This window comes from Mustela erminea, chromosome 7 (assembly GCF_009829155.1).
Source record: "Mustela erminea isolate mMusErm1 chromosome 7, mMusErm1.Pri, whole genome shotgun sequence".
Taxonomy (NCBI): domain Eukaryota; kingdom Metazoa; phylum Chordata; class Mammalia; order Carnivora; family Mustelidae; genus Mustela; species Mustela erminea.
Genome location: NC_045620.1, coordinates 122,100,251 through 122,119,625, shown reverse-complemented (window position 1 = coordinate 122,119,625; position 19,375 = coordinate 122,100,251). Strand labels below are relative to the sequence as shown.

General features: G+C 43.5%; 1 protein-coding gene across 10 annotated transcripts in view; it reads right to left on the bottom strand.

Annotated features, from left to right (window-relative positions):
- The window catches only part of DTNB (dystrobrevin beta), a 233,701-nt gene that overhangs the window by 57,982 nt on the left and 156,344 nt on the right, over positions 1-19,375 (bottom strand). For 6 of the 10 annotated variants that reach the window (XM_032353117.1, XM_032353118.1, XM_032353120.1 and 3 more), the window contains one exon: positions 3,082-3,171. The exons of the other annotated variants lie outside the window; for them this stretch is intronic. In XM_032353117.1, the coding sequence (XP_032209008.1) occupies positions 3,082-3,171 (90 nt within the window). The remainder of the gene's footprint in view (positions 1-3,081; positions 3,172-19,375) is intronic. 10 annotated transcript variants of the gene reach the window in all.

Genomic DNA, 19,375 nt, shown 5'->3' with positions numbered 1-19,375 from the left:
GGCAAACAAAACCGATGAGCTCAAGCAAGGGCAGGCCCAACCTACGGTAAAGTTGGAGACGAATTCATGATATCAGACATTCGCTTTCATGCTTCTTTCCTGTCTTTTACCATGTTTGTTCCACAATTATAGCCCCATCTTTGGGCGAATTAATCCAGTCTATTACTCTCCCCTAAGAGTACCAGCACCCTAACTTCAAGGTCTTTAAGACCTACGTAGGTGGGCTCTCAGATGCTGCTGCGTCTGGCTGAAGTGTTCTTGAGTAGTGGGCCAGCGGATGAATCGTTCTTGAGTAGCGGGCCAGCTCCGTGTATACATAGTACAAGGACGTTTCGACTGGATCATGAAATCACTGACTCCTTTGGTTTAGCATGTTACACTAACTCTCATTCACCCATAGCAGGACACTCCCCGATCAATAGGGACTGTGGCTACAGAATTGTTTGTTGAAGTCTGGCAGGTGTTTTAAGGTAACAGAGGTGATGATGACTGATCACAGATGGGTGTCGTGGCCTGCTTCTACCGTGGCCCTTGCTTCTTGGCCTTCCAAAAACCTCCCCATGGAATTTAGCAACATGATAAATAATACGAAAAAATTTAAAGACATGAGTCCAGTTCTCATCAAATCTTGTAATAATTACTGGGGGGAGGGAATCCGGGAAGGAAGACGTTAAACTGATAGAGCTGTGTCTGACCTTTTCATGTATGGAATCAACTGGATTTTTCCTAGATTTTTTTTTTCACCTTTCTCTGTTTCTATCGTTGTGGCTACTTCTTTAAGACTAACTTGGTCTTTCCTCTAGGATGGATTTTTTAAAATGTGCTTCTTTTGCCTGTGCCACTTCTGAATACTTTATAATTTGAGGTATGCAAACGTGAGTCTGTATCATCATCCTCTCACAAGATGATCTTGTAATAAGAACATGCTACCATCCGTCAGCTTTAACACACTAGGGTCAAGGCCCCAAGGTCAAGGCTGAACTGTAATATTCGTGCCTTAAAGTTATTTGTTGGAAATAAGAGAACTACCTTTATCTTTAAAAAAAAAAAAAAGAAAAAGAAAAACAACAACAAAAATGAACATTTACTTATACAAGTGGATAAAATTAAAGAGGGACTGGCAACCTAAGAAATGAGTCTTAGAGTGGCTGACCTTTGTTTCGGCAAGGGATATGACAAAAACTTCATTTTTTCCTCTGTGCAAAAATCTCCCCTTCTTCCACCATGTTCCATCTCCCTAGGAAGGGTAATTCTACTTGTCATTTATACCCAAGTGTGGACGACATGGTTGCTTTAATTGGCTATGCTTTCCAGCCAGAAACTAGAACTTTATGTTGATGAGAGGTTTTAAGGTCAATGAAAATTAAGAGGAAAATTAGAAAGGTTCCTTATTTTTCCGCTTGAGCTGACTTTCATTTTCAGAATTAGCCAGGAAATTTCTGCCTTTTTTGAGGAAGCATGAAGCTCAGTTCCTTAGACTACAGATCAAGAAGAGATGTAGTACTCACCCAGTCCTCACGTTCTGCCCGGGCTCTCGGCCACCAGTTCCTGCTCAGGAAGCCTAAACCCTAAGCCAGGACACTTAAGGACCTTAGCTAAACCTCCCACAAATTTATGGGAGCTGAAGTATCAGGTTGCAATCTCTGCCAACCTTCTGCTTCTATTTTCACCATGGAAACTTTTAATCACCTGGACAACTGCCCTTACTGATGAGAAGTGAGCTGTCCTGCCAGGGATGAGACAACTCTATTCCTAGAGACCCATGGAGGTGGGACATACTGCACAGAAATCATCTGTTGGCTGGAGAGACACTCTTGGGTGACATGATGCAGTTATTAGGCCTCTCCTTCCTTCCTGGAGGAAAAGCCTGTTAAATGTACTTGGGAAGTAGGAAAGTAGACTTTAGAGTTAAATAAATGCCCCAAAATACCGATACTATTTAGTCACACTGGCTAAACTATGGGAAATGGTATGAAATATAATACAGAAAATAGTCCTTTCCAAATATGTATTTTTTCACATGATTATTTATTCTTGTCATCACAGGAAATAAAAACAAGGTCAGCTCACCTTCTCACGAAGCCAAGGCATGTTCTGGGCAAAACTAAGATCAAATGTAAGGCTCCAGACTCCCTCATGTGCTTGGTTAATAAATTAGGATCCCTCTCTAAGAACAAGAGTCTATCTGCTGCCATGCAGAGACCATGTAGAGATCACTTTAATTTTCCCTGCTGTTCTCCCTGCGGACCGGTGGTAGGTAAGGCTACCTACCAGAGTGGAGAGGTAGCCGTGGGTCTACCTGAATATAATAGCATTTTGTTTGGTATTAATTCTTTTAAAGGGTTAACTTTGCTATAGTTCGTGGTTATCCAACATTTTTCTATCCTGACCCACTGAAGAGTCAGGCATATTCCCACATTAACAGTGAGGCACTACCAGTAGTTTTCCGAGAAAGGGGAATATGGGGTTATTATAACGAGTCTAATGATCACATGTGCAGGCACATATCATTTGGGAAAAGTCTCCCTCAGGTGGCAATGACCCAGTACCACTGTTGCAAACCACTGGTTTAAGTAATCAACAGTGATAGATTTGGGGAAGAGATGAAGTTGTAACATGCAGAGATGTTACAGGGCGATGGTATCAAAGTTTAGACACAGTGAGATATCTGTGGGTTGATCAACCCTACGCTCTGATTGTCAACAGAAAGGTTTCGATATTTAGTCAAGAACAAGCAGTGAGAGGTTGCCTCAAACAGCTCTGTGAATGCGCATCTTGGGGACAGCATAGGTGCTGGAGATTTACATGGCCTTTCAGTTTAAGCTCAGGGACGTGAACTCCACTTCAAAACAGCATTTCTGACTCTATGTTTAGGTAAGTGCCTGGGCTTGGCAAGGCTCCTTCTCTTTCAGAAGTTAATGCTTTAGCAATTATTTCAACTCTGCCAAACGTAGCTGGTAGCGTCTCAAGAAAAAACCCCCATGCAGAGCTTTTTCCAGCTGGCAAGGCCAGGTAACAAGGCTCTCCCTCCCTCTGACCAGCCCGTGGCTGCCCGCCTACTGCCGCTGCTCTACCACTGACCGTGCACAGTGCTGCAGACGGGCCACATAGGAGGCTATCAGCGCGTGCTCATCGGCCGAGTGACTGGGTATGTCCTGGCTATACTGTAACCTAGGAACAACGGAGGCAAAGACAGCAAGCACAACACACACACACAGAGCGAGAAATGAACATGGATTAAAATGGGCAAACTTCAAAGAAAAATAGAAAAAAAATAATAAATCATGATAAGGAAAACAATTAAAAAAAAAACCACAATGCATAATGGAATATGGTGTTAGACCATAGAAAATACATTTCACCAATCCTTTGAACAAAAGCGGAGTCTTAGGAAACAGCCTTCGCTAACTGACACTTCAGCGTCTGAACAGGAGAAACCAAGGAGGGGTCACCAGGAAGCCTTGCCCACCAATCTTATCTAGGTTCTGGGCTCTGGGATGGATGCACCTTTTAGGGAATGCCCAATGGCAGGAAAACAGGTAGAGTGGGTCTATTTAACATCACCAAATGCCCCCTGATGCTTTAATAGCTTTTGTCTACAAGTAAAGAATTTTCAGGATTACTTCATGATACCAGTTAAACCCTTTTATTTCTATAAAGACATTGCCTTTAGCATCATTCTATTTTCTCCCATAAAGCTGATACTTACACCAAACTTGTCAGAATTATTCCTCATTGTAAGACAACACTGTACACATTCTGAGGCTTTTATAGACATTCAGAAGGTCTTTAAGCCCGAGAGTTTCTAAAAATGTTTTACTCCAGAAATGTTAACACACGCACAAAATGGAGAATAAATTAATGACTACTTTTCATGTACCCATCACCAAAGTTCAACAAAAACTAACATTTTGTCAACTTATTGAATATATCCTTCCTTCACTCAACTTTTTGTCTAGAAAGAGATGGCTGAAGCAAATCCCAGACAACTTATTATTTCACTTGGGAATACTTAATTTATACAACCACAGTGTCATCATCACACCTAAAAAAATTAACAAGAACATTTAACTCAATCCCTCTGAAAACTTCCTCAAATCTTAAAAAACATCCATCCACATTTAGAATCAAGATTCCAACAAGGTCCACACACATTGCATTTGGTTGATATGTTTCTGTTTTTCAATCTATAACAGTCCTTCCTTTTCCTTGTTTCTGTCATGTCATTTATTTGTGAAGAAAGCAGGTTATCTAGTAGCATACCCAACATTCTGGATTTAACTGTTTCCTTGGTGCCATTTAAGTTGTTTCTCTACACCCTGTGGCTATAGCTAGAGATCTGATTAAAGCTTTTGCTTTCGTTTCATTTTTTGAGAAGGGGCTAGAATCTGTTGTAGGTAATGTGGTGCACTTATACATCAAATAGGGGACACACAATGGAATAAAAATATTGCTCACTGGATTCAGACGTTATTGGTTACATCTCTCCATTATAAAGTCTCCCATCAACTTTTCACCTAATGGATTTAGCATTTACTGATGATTTTGCCTAGATTCATTATTTCTTGGGTGGGGGGGGGGCGTTTACGAAGACCCGGTTTCCAATTTTATCATCTTTTCTGCATTTATTAGTTTTCTCTCTTTGCTTATCTTGAAATATTAATAATTCAGAAAAGGTAAAACAAATGGTTGGCATTTTTTACTATTTAACAAATTTAAGAACAATGAATTAGTGCCCTAGCAACCTCCAATGGGTACCAAAGAGTTTTCTTCTTTAGTATCATTAAGAACTCATAGATTTTCATATATCTGATTGCTACAATCATCTTTTTGATGCTCAAATTGTCCTATCTTTGGCCAGTGGGAGCTCCTGTAAGTAGGCTCCTGTGTTAATCTAATATAGCCATTAGATATCATCAGCTTCCTTGATTGGCACAGTAAGATGCCATCTTGTGTATGTCCTGCCCCACTCTTGGAATCAACTATTCCTTCAAGGACTGCAGGTTCCTTTTACCAGGAAAGAGTGTTTAGAGATCACAGCGTACTAGGGTATTCTTTGTTCCTGGATGATGACTGCTTCTAGAATTTTTCAGTCGATAAAGCTAGAAAATCTATATATTTTAGAAGGAATAAAAACAGGTTCTCTCACTACTTTCAAACGCCATTCAATTTCCTGCTAGCTTGCATTGTTTTTTTTTAAGATTTTATTATTTATTTGAGAGAGAGAGCGTGCAAGGACAAGCAGGAGGAATGGCACGCAGAGGAAGAAGCAGACTCCCCACTGAGCATGGAGGCCGATGCAGGGCTTGATCCTAGGACCCTGAGATCATGACCTGAGTGAAGGCAGACACTTAACCCACTGAGCCACCCAGGCGCCCCTGTTTTTAATGAGAAATCACTTCAAAAATCTTATCTTTCTTCCACTGTATATAACATCTTTTTTCCTCTAGATGCTTTCAATACTTTTTCTTCATCACCTGTTTTGAGCAATTTGACCGTGATGTACCTTGGTATGGTTTTCTCTGTTTATCCTGATTATAGTTTGTTGAATTTCTTGTACTTATGGGTTTCTAGTTTTTATCAAATTTGTAAAAATTTACCTGGAAATTTGGAAAAAAAATATTTCCTGAAATAATTTTTCTCTCCTCCCTCTTTTCCTTCCTCCTCTCCTCTCCTCCTAATCCTGTTAGGCTGGCTGCCACTGTCCCCGAAGCCTTGGAGGTTCTGTTCATTTCTCAGCATTGTAATTTGGACAGTTTGTACTGCTATGTCTTTAAGTTCAGTGGACTTCTTCTTCTGTAATTTCTGATATACTGTTAAATCCATTCATAGGCTTTTTCATTTTGGGTATTATCTCCTTCAACTCTAGAAGTTCTATTTTTTAATTTAAGACTTTTGTCACTGAAGTAGAATATATATGCAGAAACTTCCAATTATGTTTATAGATGGTTCTTTATTATTTCAATTTTTTTCCTCATTATGCTAATATTTTCCTTTACATTTTTGGTATTTATTTTGCTTGGGTTTTCGTTTAAGATTTTTATTTATTTATTTGAGAGAGAGAGAGAGAGAATGAGCAGGGAGGACAGGTGAGGGGGGCAGACTCCCTGCTGAGCAGGGAGCCCGACATAGGGCTCAATCCCAGGACCTGGAGATCATGACCTGAGCCAAAGGCAGACACTTAACCCACTGAGCCACCTAGGTGCCCCCTCTTATGGCTGTTTTGAAGTTCATCTCTATTCACTGCATCATGACTGTTATTTCTGGATCTGTTTATATTGACTAATTTTTAAAAAATATTTTATTTATTTATTTGACACAGAGAGAGAGATCACAAGTAGGCAGAGAGCAGGCAGAGAGAGAAGGAGGAAGCAGGCTCCCTGCTGAGCAGAGACCAGAGGCCCTGCTGTGGGCCTCATCCTAGGACTCTGAGATAATGACCTGAGCTGAAGGCAGAGGCTTAACCCACTGAGCCACCCAGGTGCCCCGACTAATTTTATTCTGGCTGCAGAACATAATTTCCTGCTGCTTTCTATGTCCTCTAAATTTTTATTGGATGATGGAAATTTTGAGGATCATGTTGTTGAATGTCTGGATTTTGCTTTCTTCTAAAGGATCTGGTAGCTAATTTACTTGTGGACGGATTTGTCCTTTTGAGGCCTGTGTTAAAGTGTCATTAGTACAGATCTAGGGTAACTTTTATCTAGGGCTATTTTCACCCTGCTCCTAAACTGTGGCCTGTCTGGGGGTTTTTACGGAATGCTCCCAGTGTTTGATGATGTCACCGCTCTGGCTGGTTGGAACTCAAACAACAGGCTGAGCTTGCGTAGTTGTTCCACTTTCAAATCTCTGGGCCCTGTTCTTTCCCAGATAGTTGTTCTTTGGTCTTGTGAAATCGCGTTCTATGCAAATGGAGCTTAGTTAAGGGACCTGTGTGCAGGTTTATGGAGCTCTTTCCTGCATTCTTCCTTCCCGCTGGTCTTCCTCTTAGCAAATTCCAGCATTCCCAAACTCCCTCCAATCTCTCTCTCCTTATTCTCAGCAAATAGGGCTTACCCTGCTTGTCTCTAGCACTAGACTTTAGTAAATGCCTCCCAGTAGAAAGCCTGGGCAATCATCGGGCTCTCCTCATTTATTTCCTTTCCCTCAGAGAACGGTCCTGCCCTACTTAATGTCTAATTTCCAAAAACAGCTGCTTAGTTAGAATAGTTTTCTAGAAGTTTATAGTGGGAGAACTGATCTGACATCAGCTACTTCACCACGACCAGAGGACGTGCTCTCTGTCGTAACTCAGTTTTTTAAAGAAGATTTTATCAATTGATTGCTTTTAGAGAGTGTGCACAAGCAGGGGTTGGGCAAGGGAGGGGTGGAGGGAGAGGGACAAGGAGAGTTGGAGCGGAGTGTGGAGCTGATGCGGGAGGGTGGGGAATGGAGGGATTAGGTGTCATGACCCTGAGATCGTGACCTGAGCCGAAATCAAGAGTTGGCTGCTTAACCAGCTGAGCCACTCAGGCACCCCCGTAGTAACTCATGTTTATACTTCTGTAAAGTATTGGTCTATTTCAAACTAGAAATCAGAACAAAACAAAACTGCTTCTTCAGAAGCCAGACTGAAAAGTAGCAGTGTTATAGAAGGCTGGCATAAGGGATTCAACTTTTACTCTGCTATGAGAAGGTGCTGGTGGGTTCTGAGCAGATGCAGGGCATGCTCTAACTTCTCCTTTAATAAGATCATCTGCACTATGGAACATGGAGTGTCAGAGAGTGGGGAAGAAGCAGCTAATTCGAAGCCTCCTGCCACACTCCAGATGAGAGGAAAGAATGGACGGTAGCTGCTGCTGAGGCGGCGAGAGATGGCAAGACCCTGGGCAGACTGTGATGGTGTTTTTGGAGAAAGCTGATCCAATGATCTGACACCTTAGATGGGAGAAGCATCAGGGGTTCTCACGAGATTGCCACTAACTGAGATGGGGAAGACTGAGAGAGAGAGGCAGGTCTGGTAGGGGGAGACTCGGAGCTCAGTTTGGAACATGCTAATTATGAGATTTTTATCCCGGTGGAGGGACTGACTAGGGGGAAGACCAGTGAGGTCAGAGCTAGCGAAAAGGTCTGGGCTGGGAAAAAAAAGTTTGGAAGTCACTGGTATGGAGACAGTAGTGAAAGCCCCGGGTCTAGGTGGGGTTACCCACGGGGAGGACAATCAGAAAAGTGAGGTGGTCCCTCTGGCCTACTAGCGTTTAGAGTTCAAGGAGGTTTGGGAAAACTAGCTGAGGGGGCCACAGAGGACAAGCAGGACTCCTGGAGGCAAGTACAGAAAGTGTTTCACGTAGAGGGAGCAACTTTCTGTGTCAACAGCCACTGACAGATCAGCCCGGGCGAGTCCGGAGAGTTCATCACTGGATTGAACACCGGGCATGGCACTGGTCTTGACAAAACACGTTCTGGAAGTGAAAGGAAGTGGGAATCTGACCAGGATGTCTTCTGAAGGGAATGATAAGAATGAAATCAGAAGCATTAATGGAACCAACAGTTCCATTAAACTCCATTTTTAATTTTCTATGAAAACTGCTATTCAGAACTAGTGTCATTTGCCAGATAACTAGGGATCTAAACTAAAATGAAAAGCAGTATCGGTAGCTGTTTATAGTAAATCAGGAACTTAAGGGTCCATGGATTTTCTGACAATTCTGTATTGGGGTGTGGGTATTATGTTAGCTGTATGTGTGATGTATATACTCACATTCAAAGGTGTACCTGTTTTTCCCAGATTTACTTTTTTTGAATTTAAATACTTTCCTTTTGATAAAATATAAATCTCTATATAATCTCCAACTTACATACAGGTTTTGTTTTAGAAATCTGTTTTTCTAAAGCAAAGTCAGTAGTTTGGAATAGTTTAGAATCCCACACAGGTAAAAAATATAGAAAATTATAAGAAAAAAAAAAGAAAATATAATAGTAGAATCTTATCCAATTAGATCAGAGGTCAGTAAAAGCAAAGGTGAGGAGAATAAACCAGAGTTAAAAGAGGAGTGAGAATATATGAGCACATCTCTGGTGGCGGGGGGTGGGGGGTAGTAGCATTGGCAGGGGAGGTGGGAGCTGGAGCAGCATCCCCCCCCCCCACACCCTCCCCACTCCACACATTTGAAAACAAGCTTCCAGGTGCTCCCGAGGCACACTCTAGGGTGTGCTAGAGGACAGGGGCTTTCAAGTCTCATGGCTTCAGCAGCAGCTCTATGGGCAGCAATACAGGGCGCCTTTGGCAGAAGTGAAGGGGCCCCGCTGTGGGAAAGGGATATGAGTGGGGAGAGAGGGGATCTAGGGCAAGCTGTGGCGGGAACAAGGTCAGAAGCAGAGGCATCTGCCGCCCCGGGAGCAGGACTCACTACTAAGCAGGAGGCAGGAGAGCACAGAAACCAGAGCCCAGGCTTTGGATGAGGCAGTCTTGGGTTTAATCCACACACACCTGCTTGCTGTGTGAGCCTGGACATTAATCTCTCTGCTTCAGTCCCCTCATCTGTAGAATTATAACAATAATATGAAATCTACTTCATGTATTGCTTAGTTTAGAGAGTATAGGAAGGATTAAGGAAGATAATGTAGTTGTCATTATCAAGAAAGTACCTGTGACCTTATCAGAGAATGTCACATATGCTCTTTTGCTTATTCTCAGGATAATCTTACCAAAAAGGTATTACTGTAATCCCTACAACTTTGCATCTCCAGCCGTGACCCCTCTCTGGAGCCCCAGGATTGTGTACTTGAGGGCCTACGCAGCATCTCCGAGGGGCTGCCTAAGAGGCATCCCAAACCTGACATGTTCACACTGGAACCCCTGACTCTCTCCACCCACTTCCTCATCTGCTGCAGTTTATTTATTTATTTTTTTTGAAGATTTTATTAATTTATTTGAGAGACAGAGATCACAAATAGGCAGAGAAGCAGGCAGAGAGAGAGGAGGAAGCAGGCTCCCCGCTGAGCAGAGAGCCCGATGCAGGGCTTGATCCCAGGACCCCGGGATCATGACCTGAGCTGAAGGCAGAGGCTTTAACCCACTGAGCCACCCAGGCACCCCCCCCCAAAGGCCAGTTTAAATGAAGAGCATCATCCCTCACCCAACCAGCAAGCTCAAAGTGGACGGCTTGTGGCTTTCTCTCGTTTCCTGAGGCCCCACATCCAAGCTGTTACCTGGTCCTGCTGGCTCTTCTCTGAAACCAGACCCTCAAGCCAGCCCCTTTCACAGCCCCCTTCGTCCCCCCCGTCCCCGGCCTTTCTCATCTGGAAGGTCTCACCAAGTGCCACTGGGACCACCTGACAGCCCTTGCTGGCTCTCCCCTTCCATTCTTGCCCACTAGAGTCAATTCTCCATGCTGCAGGGCGTGATCTTAGTAAATCAATCTGGGGAGTGATAAAAATGTGGTGATGGCCGCACAGCTCTGTGAATACACCGAAAACCACTGAGTGATACACTTTAAGTGGATGGATTATATGGTGAGTGAATTCTATCTCAATAACCTATTGAAGAAATAAATCAACAATTTTGAAACCGCTATCCATGCTACCAGGGCTAAACAAAGAGGCACAAGGCTGGTGGGTGACAGGAGCCAGGTTTCTCACTGTGGGAAAGGGACAGATGACCGGGGCAGGGGCGGCTAGAGGAAGCGAAGTACTGGAGTAGAACCAGATATGTCTGGATAACTCATGTCCTTGATTTCCCTGCTCTGAATGGACTAAGCAGGCAATGCTATAAGATGCCATGTGCTCGCAGTAATTGAAGAAGAAAATCCTTTTCCTAACAGAGGAAGTACTGATGAAACGTCAAGATTTGGAGGAAAGAAGTAAGTTTCTGGATAAAGTCTGGTGAGTCTTCACCTTCAATGGGCTCATAGTCTATCCAGAAAGGCATCCAACAAACAGGTAATTACAGTATGCTGGAATGAAAAGATGCTACGGATTACAGAGGAAGAACACTTTATCTAGTTTAGGGTATCAGTGAAGGCTTCCTGGAGGAGAAGGAAGAATTAGATGACAAAGTGAGGGCAATAAAGGGGAAGGGGGTAGGAAGGCATGAAAGGTGGAAGCAGCTCGTGCAGAAACCTGCTTGGGAAACTGTAAATGATTTGAGTAGTTCTGTGGATAAAAGCCGAGTAAAAAGAGTGAAATAAGGCAGGTCTGGGGAGGCTGGCCATGGTCGCCTGGGAATAGCTTCATAAGCCACAAATGTCAAGCTGACAAATGTCAATTTAACCCACAAAAGTGATTTTCATGGCTGAACATATGATAGTTCTAGTAGCACTTCCGGTGGAAACTGGGCATTTGCGTCAGTCTCTGGAGCACCTACGAGGTGTGGGGCACTGTGCCAGGGGACGAGGACACCACTGTCAGCAGGACACAGGCACAGCTGACTAATCCTGTAGAACTGTGCTACCACCAGCCGCATGTACCTGTTTAAATTCAAATTAATTCAAATTAAATAAAATTAGAAATTCACTTCCTCTGTCACATTTCTTTTTCTTTTTAAGATTTTATTTATTTATTCATGAGAGACAGAGAGGGAGGCAGAGGCAGAGGGAGAAGCAGGCTCCCTGCTGAGTAAGGAGCCCAATGTGGGACTCGATCCCAGGACCCCAGGACCATGACCTGAGCAGAGGACAGACGCTTAACAACTGAGGCACCCAGGCGTACCTCTGTCACATTTCAAGTGCTCAGCAGCCTCACATTGCTGGTGTCTACCATGCTGGTTTCCCTGCTATTGGACAGTGCTGTGGAACAAAAGAACCACTGGAAAGTTTTGAGCAGGAGAGTAACATCACTAGATCTGCATTCAGAAAAAACCCTCTGGTGACAAAGGAAAGAATGTTTTGAGGGTGAGGTGGGGAGTAGACTAGAGATTTCCTAATAAGATCCATGAAAAAAAAAAAGATTTCTTTTTTTTAACCACAGCATGGATTTGTTTTAAATATCTGCTTTACTACGGTAAGTGGAAATATTTTGATAGTTTGATGTTACAAGGAATGAAAAACCATGGTTAAACTGAACCACCACAGGAGTTTCAGCATTGCTATAGGGATTTCTGGTTAAACACGCAAGCCCTTGGCATGCCACTACAAAACAGGGTGGTGCACTGAGTCAGCTTTTTTTTTTTTTTTAAAGATTTTATTTATTTATTTGTTTATTTATTTATTTATTTATGAAAGAGAGAGCATCCCCAAGTGGGGGTGCACAGGGAGAAGCAAGTTCCCCCATGAGCAGGTGGCCCAATGTGGGACTCAATCCCAGGACTCTGGGATCATGACCTGACCCAAAGGCAGACACTTAAACAACTGAGCCACCCCTGTGTCAGCTTCTTAACAGGACAATATGGTTAAGAGGTAATCGACTTAACAGTCTAAGGCAGATGTAAAAAACGGGTAAAATTGAGTGTGTGTGTAGGTTCTTACTGGTCATTTGTTGGATCTGAGTACCTATCTGATCTTTGCTAGTGTGAATCTGAGGTATTTGGAAGAGTCTGTATTCCAGGAACTCATGCTAAGGTCTGGTTCCTCTGTGTCCCTTAGGCACTTCTAACTCAGCATAATCTGGTTCATCTTGCCCAAATCTTCCTCCTGTGTTTCAACCACAAAGTACCTTAACTTAAGCCAGAAAGAAATCTGGAGGAGAATCATCTATCCCCTTCCTTAGCCTCCACATCCCAAACCCTCGAGCCTGCCTTCACTCTCAGAGTCCCTCAGGTGTCTCACTCTGAACAAGGCAACACTGAACTCATAGTTTTCCTCCCAGACCTGTTGCTTCTTCCCCTCTGTTTGGCTGACAGTCTATAATGGATGCAATTCTTGCTCATGTTGAGCACCTCTAGCCTGAGTCCAATGAGAGGAGGAAACTATTAGTTACTATGCTTCTGTAAACTTCAATTTTTTTTTAAAGATTTTAAAAATTTATTTACTTGACAGAGATCCCAGAGAGAGAGCAAGAGAGAGAGAGAGAGAAGGAAGCAGGTTCCCCGCTGAGCAGAGAGCCCAATGTGGGGCTCAATCCCAGGACCCCGGAACCATGACCTGAGCCGAAGGCAGAGGCTTACCCCACTGAGCCACCCACATGCCCCTGTAAGCTTCAATTTTTCAACTTAAGGTTTACAGTATGGACTTGGAATACTCAAGCTTTTTCTTTGCACTAACCTGAGTTAGAATTGCTGAAGGGTTTATCTTAAATGCTTGAATGGAAATGGAATTTAATCCCAACCCAGAAGCAGTTGAAACCTGGCTGTCTGCCTGAGCCATCAGATGGACTTTGGAAATCTGCCAATACTGAGGACCCTACAGCCCCATAAGATTATGTGTTAATTTTCAATTACTCTGCTTCTCTGTCTTTCAAAAATAGATTGGAGAAAAAAGTAACTCTTGTGTTGTCTTGGAGAGATCTTCATGAAGAATTCATGCAAACTAGTTGTTTCATGCTCATGCTTAAATCCTCATTAATTCTTGCTTTCCAACCAAACACTTTTTTTAACTTATTTTTAAAAAATTCTTAAAAAACTTTTTTTAAGTAGGCTCCACACTGGGGATGGAACCCACAGCCCTGAGATCAAGACCAGAGCTAAGATCAAGAGTCACACAAGAAACTAAATGAGGCACCCAGGAGCCCCTCAACCAAACTTTTCTTCTCATTTCACAGTGGGGAGAGCATCAGTAGCCTGAGCTCACAAAGGGAGAGTTTCGGGCGTGACCAATTTCAGTTTGCCTCCTTTTTTAGTTGCGCCAATATTTTCAGTCTGTTATTTTCAGTCTAAAACACAGCACGCTGTGGCTTTTGTCATTCTGCAGTATTCTGTAGATAACAAGATAAAACCTTTACCTTGGCACCCACTCAGAAAGCCATTTTAATACTATTATAGTACAACTCATCTGTGTGTCTTCAGCTCAGAAATAATATTTATACTATTTATTTATACTTCTGGCTTTTAAAAAATGTGTTTCCAGGGCACCTGCATGGCTCAGGCAGTTATGGGTCTGACTCTTGATGTTGGCTCAGGTCATGATCGCAGGGTGGTAAGATCGAGCCCTCTGTCATGCATGGAGCCTGCTTGGGGTTCTTGCTCTCCCTCTGCCCCTGCCCCAAAACGCTTCTCCTTCTGAAGTATGTGTTAAAGTTAAAAACTTCTGACTGATAAAATCTTGACTTTTCTTAAGATTCCTAGCAACTGGTGACTACTCAGAATTAGCAGCTCTAAGGTTTGCCTTAGAGCTTAGAGGTAAACTCTAAGGTTATCCCCCAAAGACAGTGTTATGTCCCAACACAATACATCTTTATAAACTGAACAGAATAGAAAGCATTATTTAACCCTTGAGAGAAATAAAAATGAGGTGGTAGGGGGGAAAAGGGCCTCCTGAAAGAAATCTATGCTAATAGAGGGGTGATGTAATCTACTTACACATACAATATTTTCCAGAAACCATGCAATAAGGAAGGCTAGAGCTATGTGTCTCTTCAGCATCCTACCTTCTCCACAGATAGCAGACCCTCCCTTCTTTGGAGACTGACCCTTACCCATTCAACCATATTATCTTAGGTGGGGCCAGCAAACAGAAAACCTGCGGTGAGTAACATGACCCATGATGGACCAAAAAGAACTGCCATTGGGGTTTTTCAAGTTGGTACAAAGAGAAGGTCAATCACTGTAGGGAACTGAGGTTATGAAATATGAACACACAGGCGTCACATATACTCCCTGCCGTGCGAAGGGCAGCTATACTCGGGAAGCAGCAGTCGACATACAACAGGGAGGAACAAGGAACATGAGGGTAGCAGAGAGAGACAGGGAGACACCTAAGTGAGTTAGAGCTCCCCTGGCTCTCGTCATCCCTGAGGAACAGCCACTCTTCCCACAGTTTGGCTACAAAGAAAAACCTTCAGGGGTACCTGGGTGGCTCAGTGGGTTAAGCATCCAACTCTTGGTTTCAGCTCAGGTCATGATCTCAGGGTCCTGAGACTAAGCACCTGGTTGGGCTCCGAGCTCGGCGCAGAGTCTGCTTCTGTCTCTTTCCCTCTGGCCCTCCCCTCACTTGGATGCACACACACTCTAAAATAAATTAAAACAAACAAAAAAACCTTCTTGTTTTCCCTAAGCTAGTTCAATCCAAGCTTCCGTCACTTATAGCCAAGGGTTCTGACTAAAATAGAAACGGATACGCAAAGTGGAGAGTAACACTGAGGAGAACTCGCTGAGTCAAGCTGAGGTGTGGATGGGAGCAACTCTCCACCCCAAGGGGGGATCCATCAATCTGCTGAGGAAAGCAACGAGTTAACCTGTACTCTCTAGGGCGCTGGGACTTAGGTCTTGTGCTCCTTATGGCCAGAGTTCCAGGCACCTTGAGAGGAAAAACAGGATGGAGCAATGATTTCCTGAAGTCTTCAGAATGACACTACAAGGGAGGGAGACAGGTTATCTGAAAGCAGTTGCCTCAGCCCAACTGGGGTGAGATAATTAAGACAACTGGGGTCTTATGGGGGTTGTATTGTTCCGGGAAACCCCAACACAAACCTCGGCTGTTTGGCAGAGTTGGGGTAGGGGCCGTTACCCAGTACGTAGACAATCTGTGGCTCTAAGTGCTTCTGGACAGACTGCCAGCCTCTGTTCTGCTCCTCCTTTCCGAGCCTTCTCATTCCTGGGACAGGCTTTCTTCTGGACTCCCCTCACTATTGCAAACCACTGCCTCCTCTCAGAGTCAACTGAGGCCTTGGTCTTCTCCAGTCTGTAAAATCAGTGTCCACTCACCCATCTGCTCTGCTGCTTCCAAATTCTCATTGCTATTGTCCCCTCTTCCGGTTTTCTTTCTTCTGGTGGGTTTTTACTCAAGATAATCTCTTGGCTGCCATTTTGGCAGTGTTTCAAAAGGAAACATAGGCAAATGTGGCTTAATATGCCATGCTTTCTGTCCCTTCCCTGTCCTATCTGAATTACAATTATCCTCCTTTCTGATCGCTACCTTGTACAACATATTACTTGCTTCAGGGTAGGATGGGTTAACTTGTCACAAAAAGACATACGGAGACCTGACCTGGATGAGTGGACACGGCCTAGGTATCCAGGGCCCGGGGCTGTCAAAGGAGGCGACAGACTCCTGGGAGAGTTGTGTACACATTCGCAGGTATACGTAGAATACTGCCTTATGTGAAGGAAAACCCTGTTAGTGGAAACGGTATGAGAAGGTGTGCATAGGTGTGTGTATGTACACACTTCTGCACACATTGGTGTGCTGGGTTAAGTAGATCAGTGGTCTGCCAACAACTTTTTTTTTTTTTTCCCAACAACTTTGTTATCTCTCTTTCCCATGGCCACTCTCTTCTGTTCTTGACAATATAACCTTCTTTTGGGGAAATGCTCCTCCCTCTGTTTTGATGATATGGGGCTATCAGGCGTGGCCCATCACAGACACACGGAGGAACAGTAATACAGTCCAAGACAGTAGGATCCTTCCTTGGAGTTTACTAATCGGAGGTAGGAAAATACAACCTCTTGAGTGCGGACTCCATGGCTGCGCACCTGAGGCCATCGGCAGTATTGGGAGACGGAGTCACAGCAGCAGGGAAAAGGAGATGGCATTCTGGGGGTAACCAAGGGATAGAGAAGCTATAGGCGGGCAACCCGGCAGCTTTTCGGTTCCTTTTATGACCCAGGGGCACTTGTGTCCTTTGCTTCCTCCTTTTGCCTTTGCTTTTGTGGGTTTGTCTCTTTTTTTCCTTGTATTTTTTTTTTTTTAAATTAAGAACATGTAACATGAAATCTACCCACTTAACAAATTTTTAAGTGTAGAGTATTCACTAGGAACACAATGTTACAGAGCAGATCATTAAAACTTAGACTTTTTCATCTTGCCTAACTGGGTTTGTGCTTTTTTTTTTTTTAATTTTTTATTTTTTATAAAAGGGTTTGTGCTTTTTGATGTTAAATTTTAATACTGGAAGTTAAAAAGAGTTGATAACAAATATACAACCAAATGCACAAAGCAGCAGTTTCATATTTCAAGTTTTTGTTACTGCCATAGTTCTATGAAATGCCCACAGAATTGTGAAAATTTAAATATTCATAAAAATTCATAAAGCTAAGGCTTCGGGAGATATTAAAAAAATTTGCATCATTTACCATATTGGTCTGAAAATACATTATGATTAAAAACACTACAACAGTCCAGAGAATAATATCACCGTTCACATTCTGAACCCCGCGGAAGAGGAGGGACCGAAGCAAGCCTCGGAAGAAATCAGGTAGAAGGGGGGATTTTAAGCCTCTGCTTTACGGTTTTCAAAGTTTTGCATTGTTTGTTTTTAAGTGTATTGTTTTGGTTCTTTTAAAAGCAAGGAAGTGTCCAGAAATTATTTAGACTGAAGCAAAAATGGAATTCCCATTCAATTATAGCAATGTCAATATAGGCATACGAAATGAATATTACACAGAGCAAACTGCAAAATGGACCCTTTCAAGAACAGAATTCCTAGTATCTCACATGACAGCCCGCATCTTTGCAATGGATGAAGTTTCTTTAGTAAGTAACTCTGGTGGCTCCTGGGTCAGCTAAGTGATTTTTGGCTCAGGTACGATCTCGGACTCCTGGGATCGAACCCCATGTTGGGCTCCGCACTCAGCAGGGAGTGGGCTTGAGGATTCTCTCTCTCTCCCTCTCCCTCTGTCCTTTATCCCACACATGCGCATGCACCCACTCTCTTTCTAAAATAAGTAAGTCTTTAAAAAGTAAAGAAAGAAAAAGATAAAAAGTAACTCTCACATTTGTGATGACCTTCTATTTGGACTAACACATTATTTTTGACCCTTTGTGGCTGTTATTTTTACACCCGCTGCCTATTGAAAACCTGTAGCTCTTAAAATTTTTCTGCATTTTTACTACTGTGCATGTTCTTGCCTAATTCGGTGATTTATGTCTTACACTGAGTTCTAAAGGACACCTCTTATTTCTGGAGAGTAGCTTTAATCCCCTTGAGGATTCTCTGGCGCAGCAGAGGAGGGTCTGTGACTTGGCTGATGTGCTGGGTTCCTAGGTTTCATCAGACTCTGGAGACACAGGTCTGATGACATTCAGAGGAGGAAAGAAAAAACCGATGAGTCCTTAAGGAAGTACACAGAATAAATACTAGCTAGAAATTTACACTGGTTTGGTAACTTGGGCCACAAAAAGCCCATCTATGACTTACACAATGAAGTCCACACAGTACATCATAATCTCATCCCAAATATAAATGAAATCTCCTAAAATTCTAAGGATCACATTGTTGCGGGGGGTTGCACCTTGTTCCCATGTGGCCTCTACTCCAGCAACTACTCTCGTTGATAAATGAAGGCACCCCATCTTCCGTGCGGGCCTCTAAGGGCTCGGGCCGCCTTTGTCCCACAGCTCAACCCCATGCGGTGTGACAGCCATCACGAGGGTTGACCAGCTCTACCAGACCTAGCTCAGCTGGAAAGCTGTACTAGCTAAAATGCTGACTTTAGAATAAATCTTAGTCCAGGCCACAGTACACCACCTGAAACTACTTCAGCAGAGGCAGATACATCGTGAGTGACAACTGCACTTGTGAGGGATCCTCCGCCTGGGGCTTACCGCGGCGGCACCCAGCGCAAGGCTGGTCCTTCCGCAGAGGCAGCGGTGAGATTATGATGATGATGAGTTCCCCGTCTCTGTCTTCTCAAGCAGCAAAACATTGTTCAGAAAGAGCCACCCTGCCAGCCTCTGGCAGCTACGTTTAGCTGCAGTCACTGAATGCCTGGTGACTTGGTCACCAGGCACTTGGGGCCCTCAGGGACTCAAGTGACTCAGAGTGACAAAACAAGTAAATGAAGAGAAGAACTCAGATGAAGTGAAACCCTAATAGCCAGCATTGCTAAGACCAGTCTACGGGAGCTGACTTGGTCCACTAATCCACCTTGGCTTCCTGGTTTTGAAATGGAAACACTCCTGGAGCTGGGATTTAGACTAGTTTAGATTCTGGGTCTGGATTTGAATGCTAAGGTGTTTTAACATAAAAAAACTAAGGATGGGATGCCTGGGTGGCTCAGTGGGTTAAGCCTCTGCCTTCAGCTCAGGGTCCTGATCGAGGTCATGATCTCAGGGTCCTGGGATCGAGGCCCGAATCAGGCTCGCTGCTCAGTGGGAAGCCTGCTTCCCCCTCTCTCTCTGCCTGCCTCTCTGCCTACTTGTGATCTCTCTCTGTGTGTGTCAAATAAATAAATAAAATCTTTAAAAAATAAAAATAAAATAAACAAATAAATAAATAATAAAAAACCTAAGGACTAAGGCCAGCGAGGGTGGTGGCAATATCTAGGTAGATGGGAGAGGTTTACTTGTTCTGTATACTTGCAGAA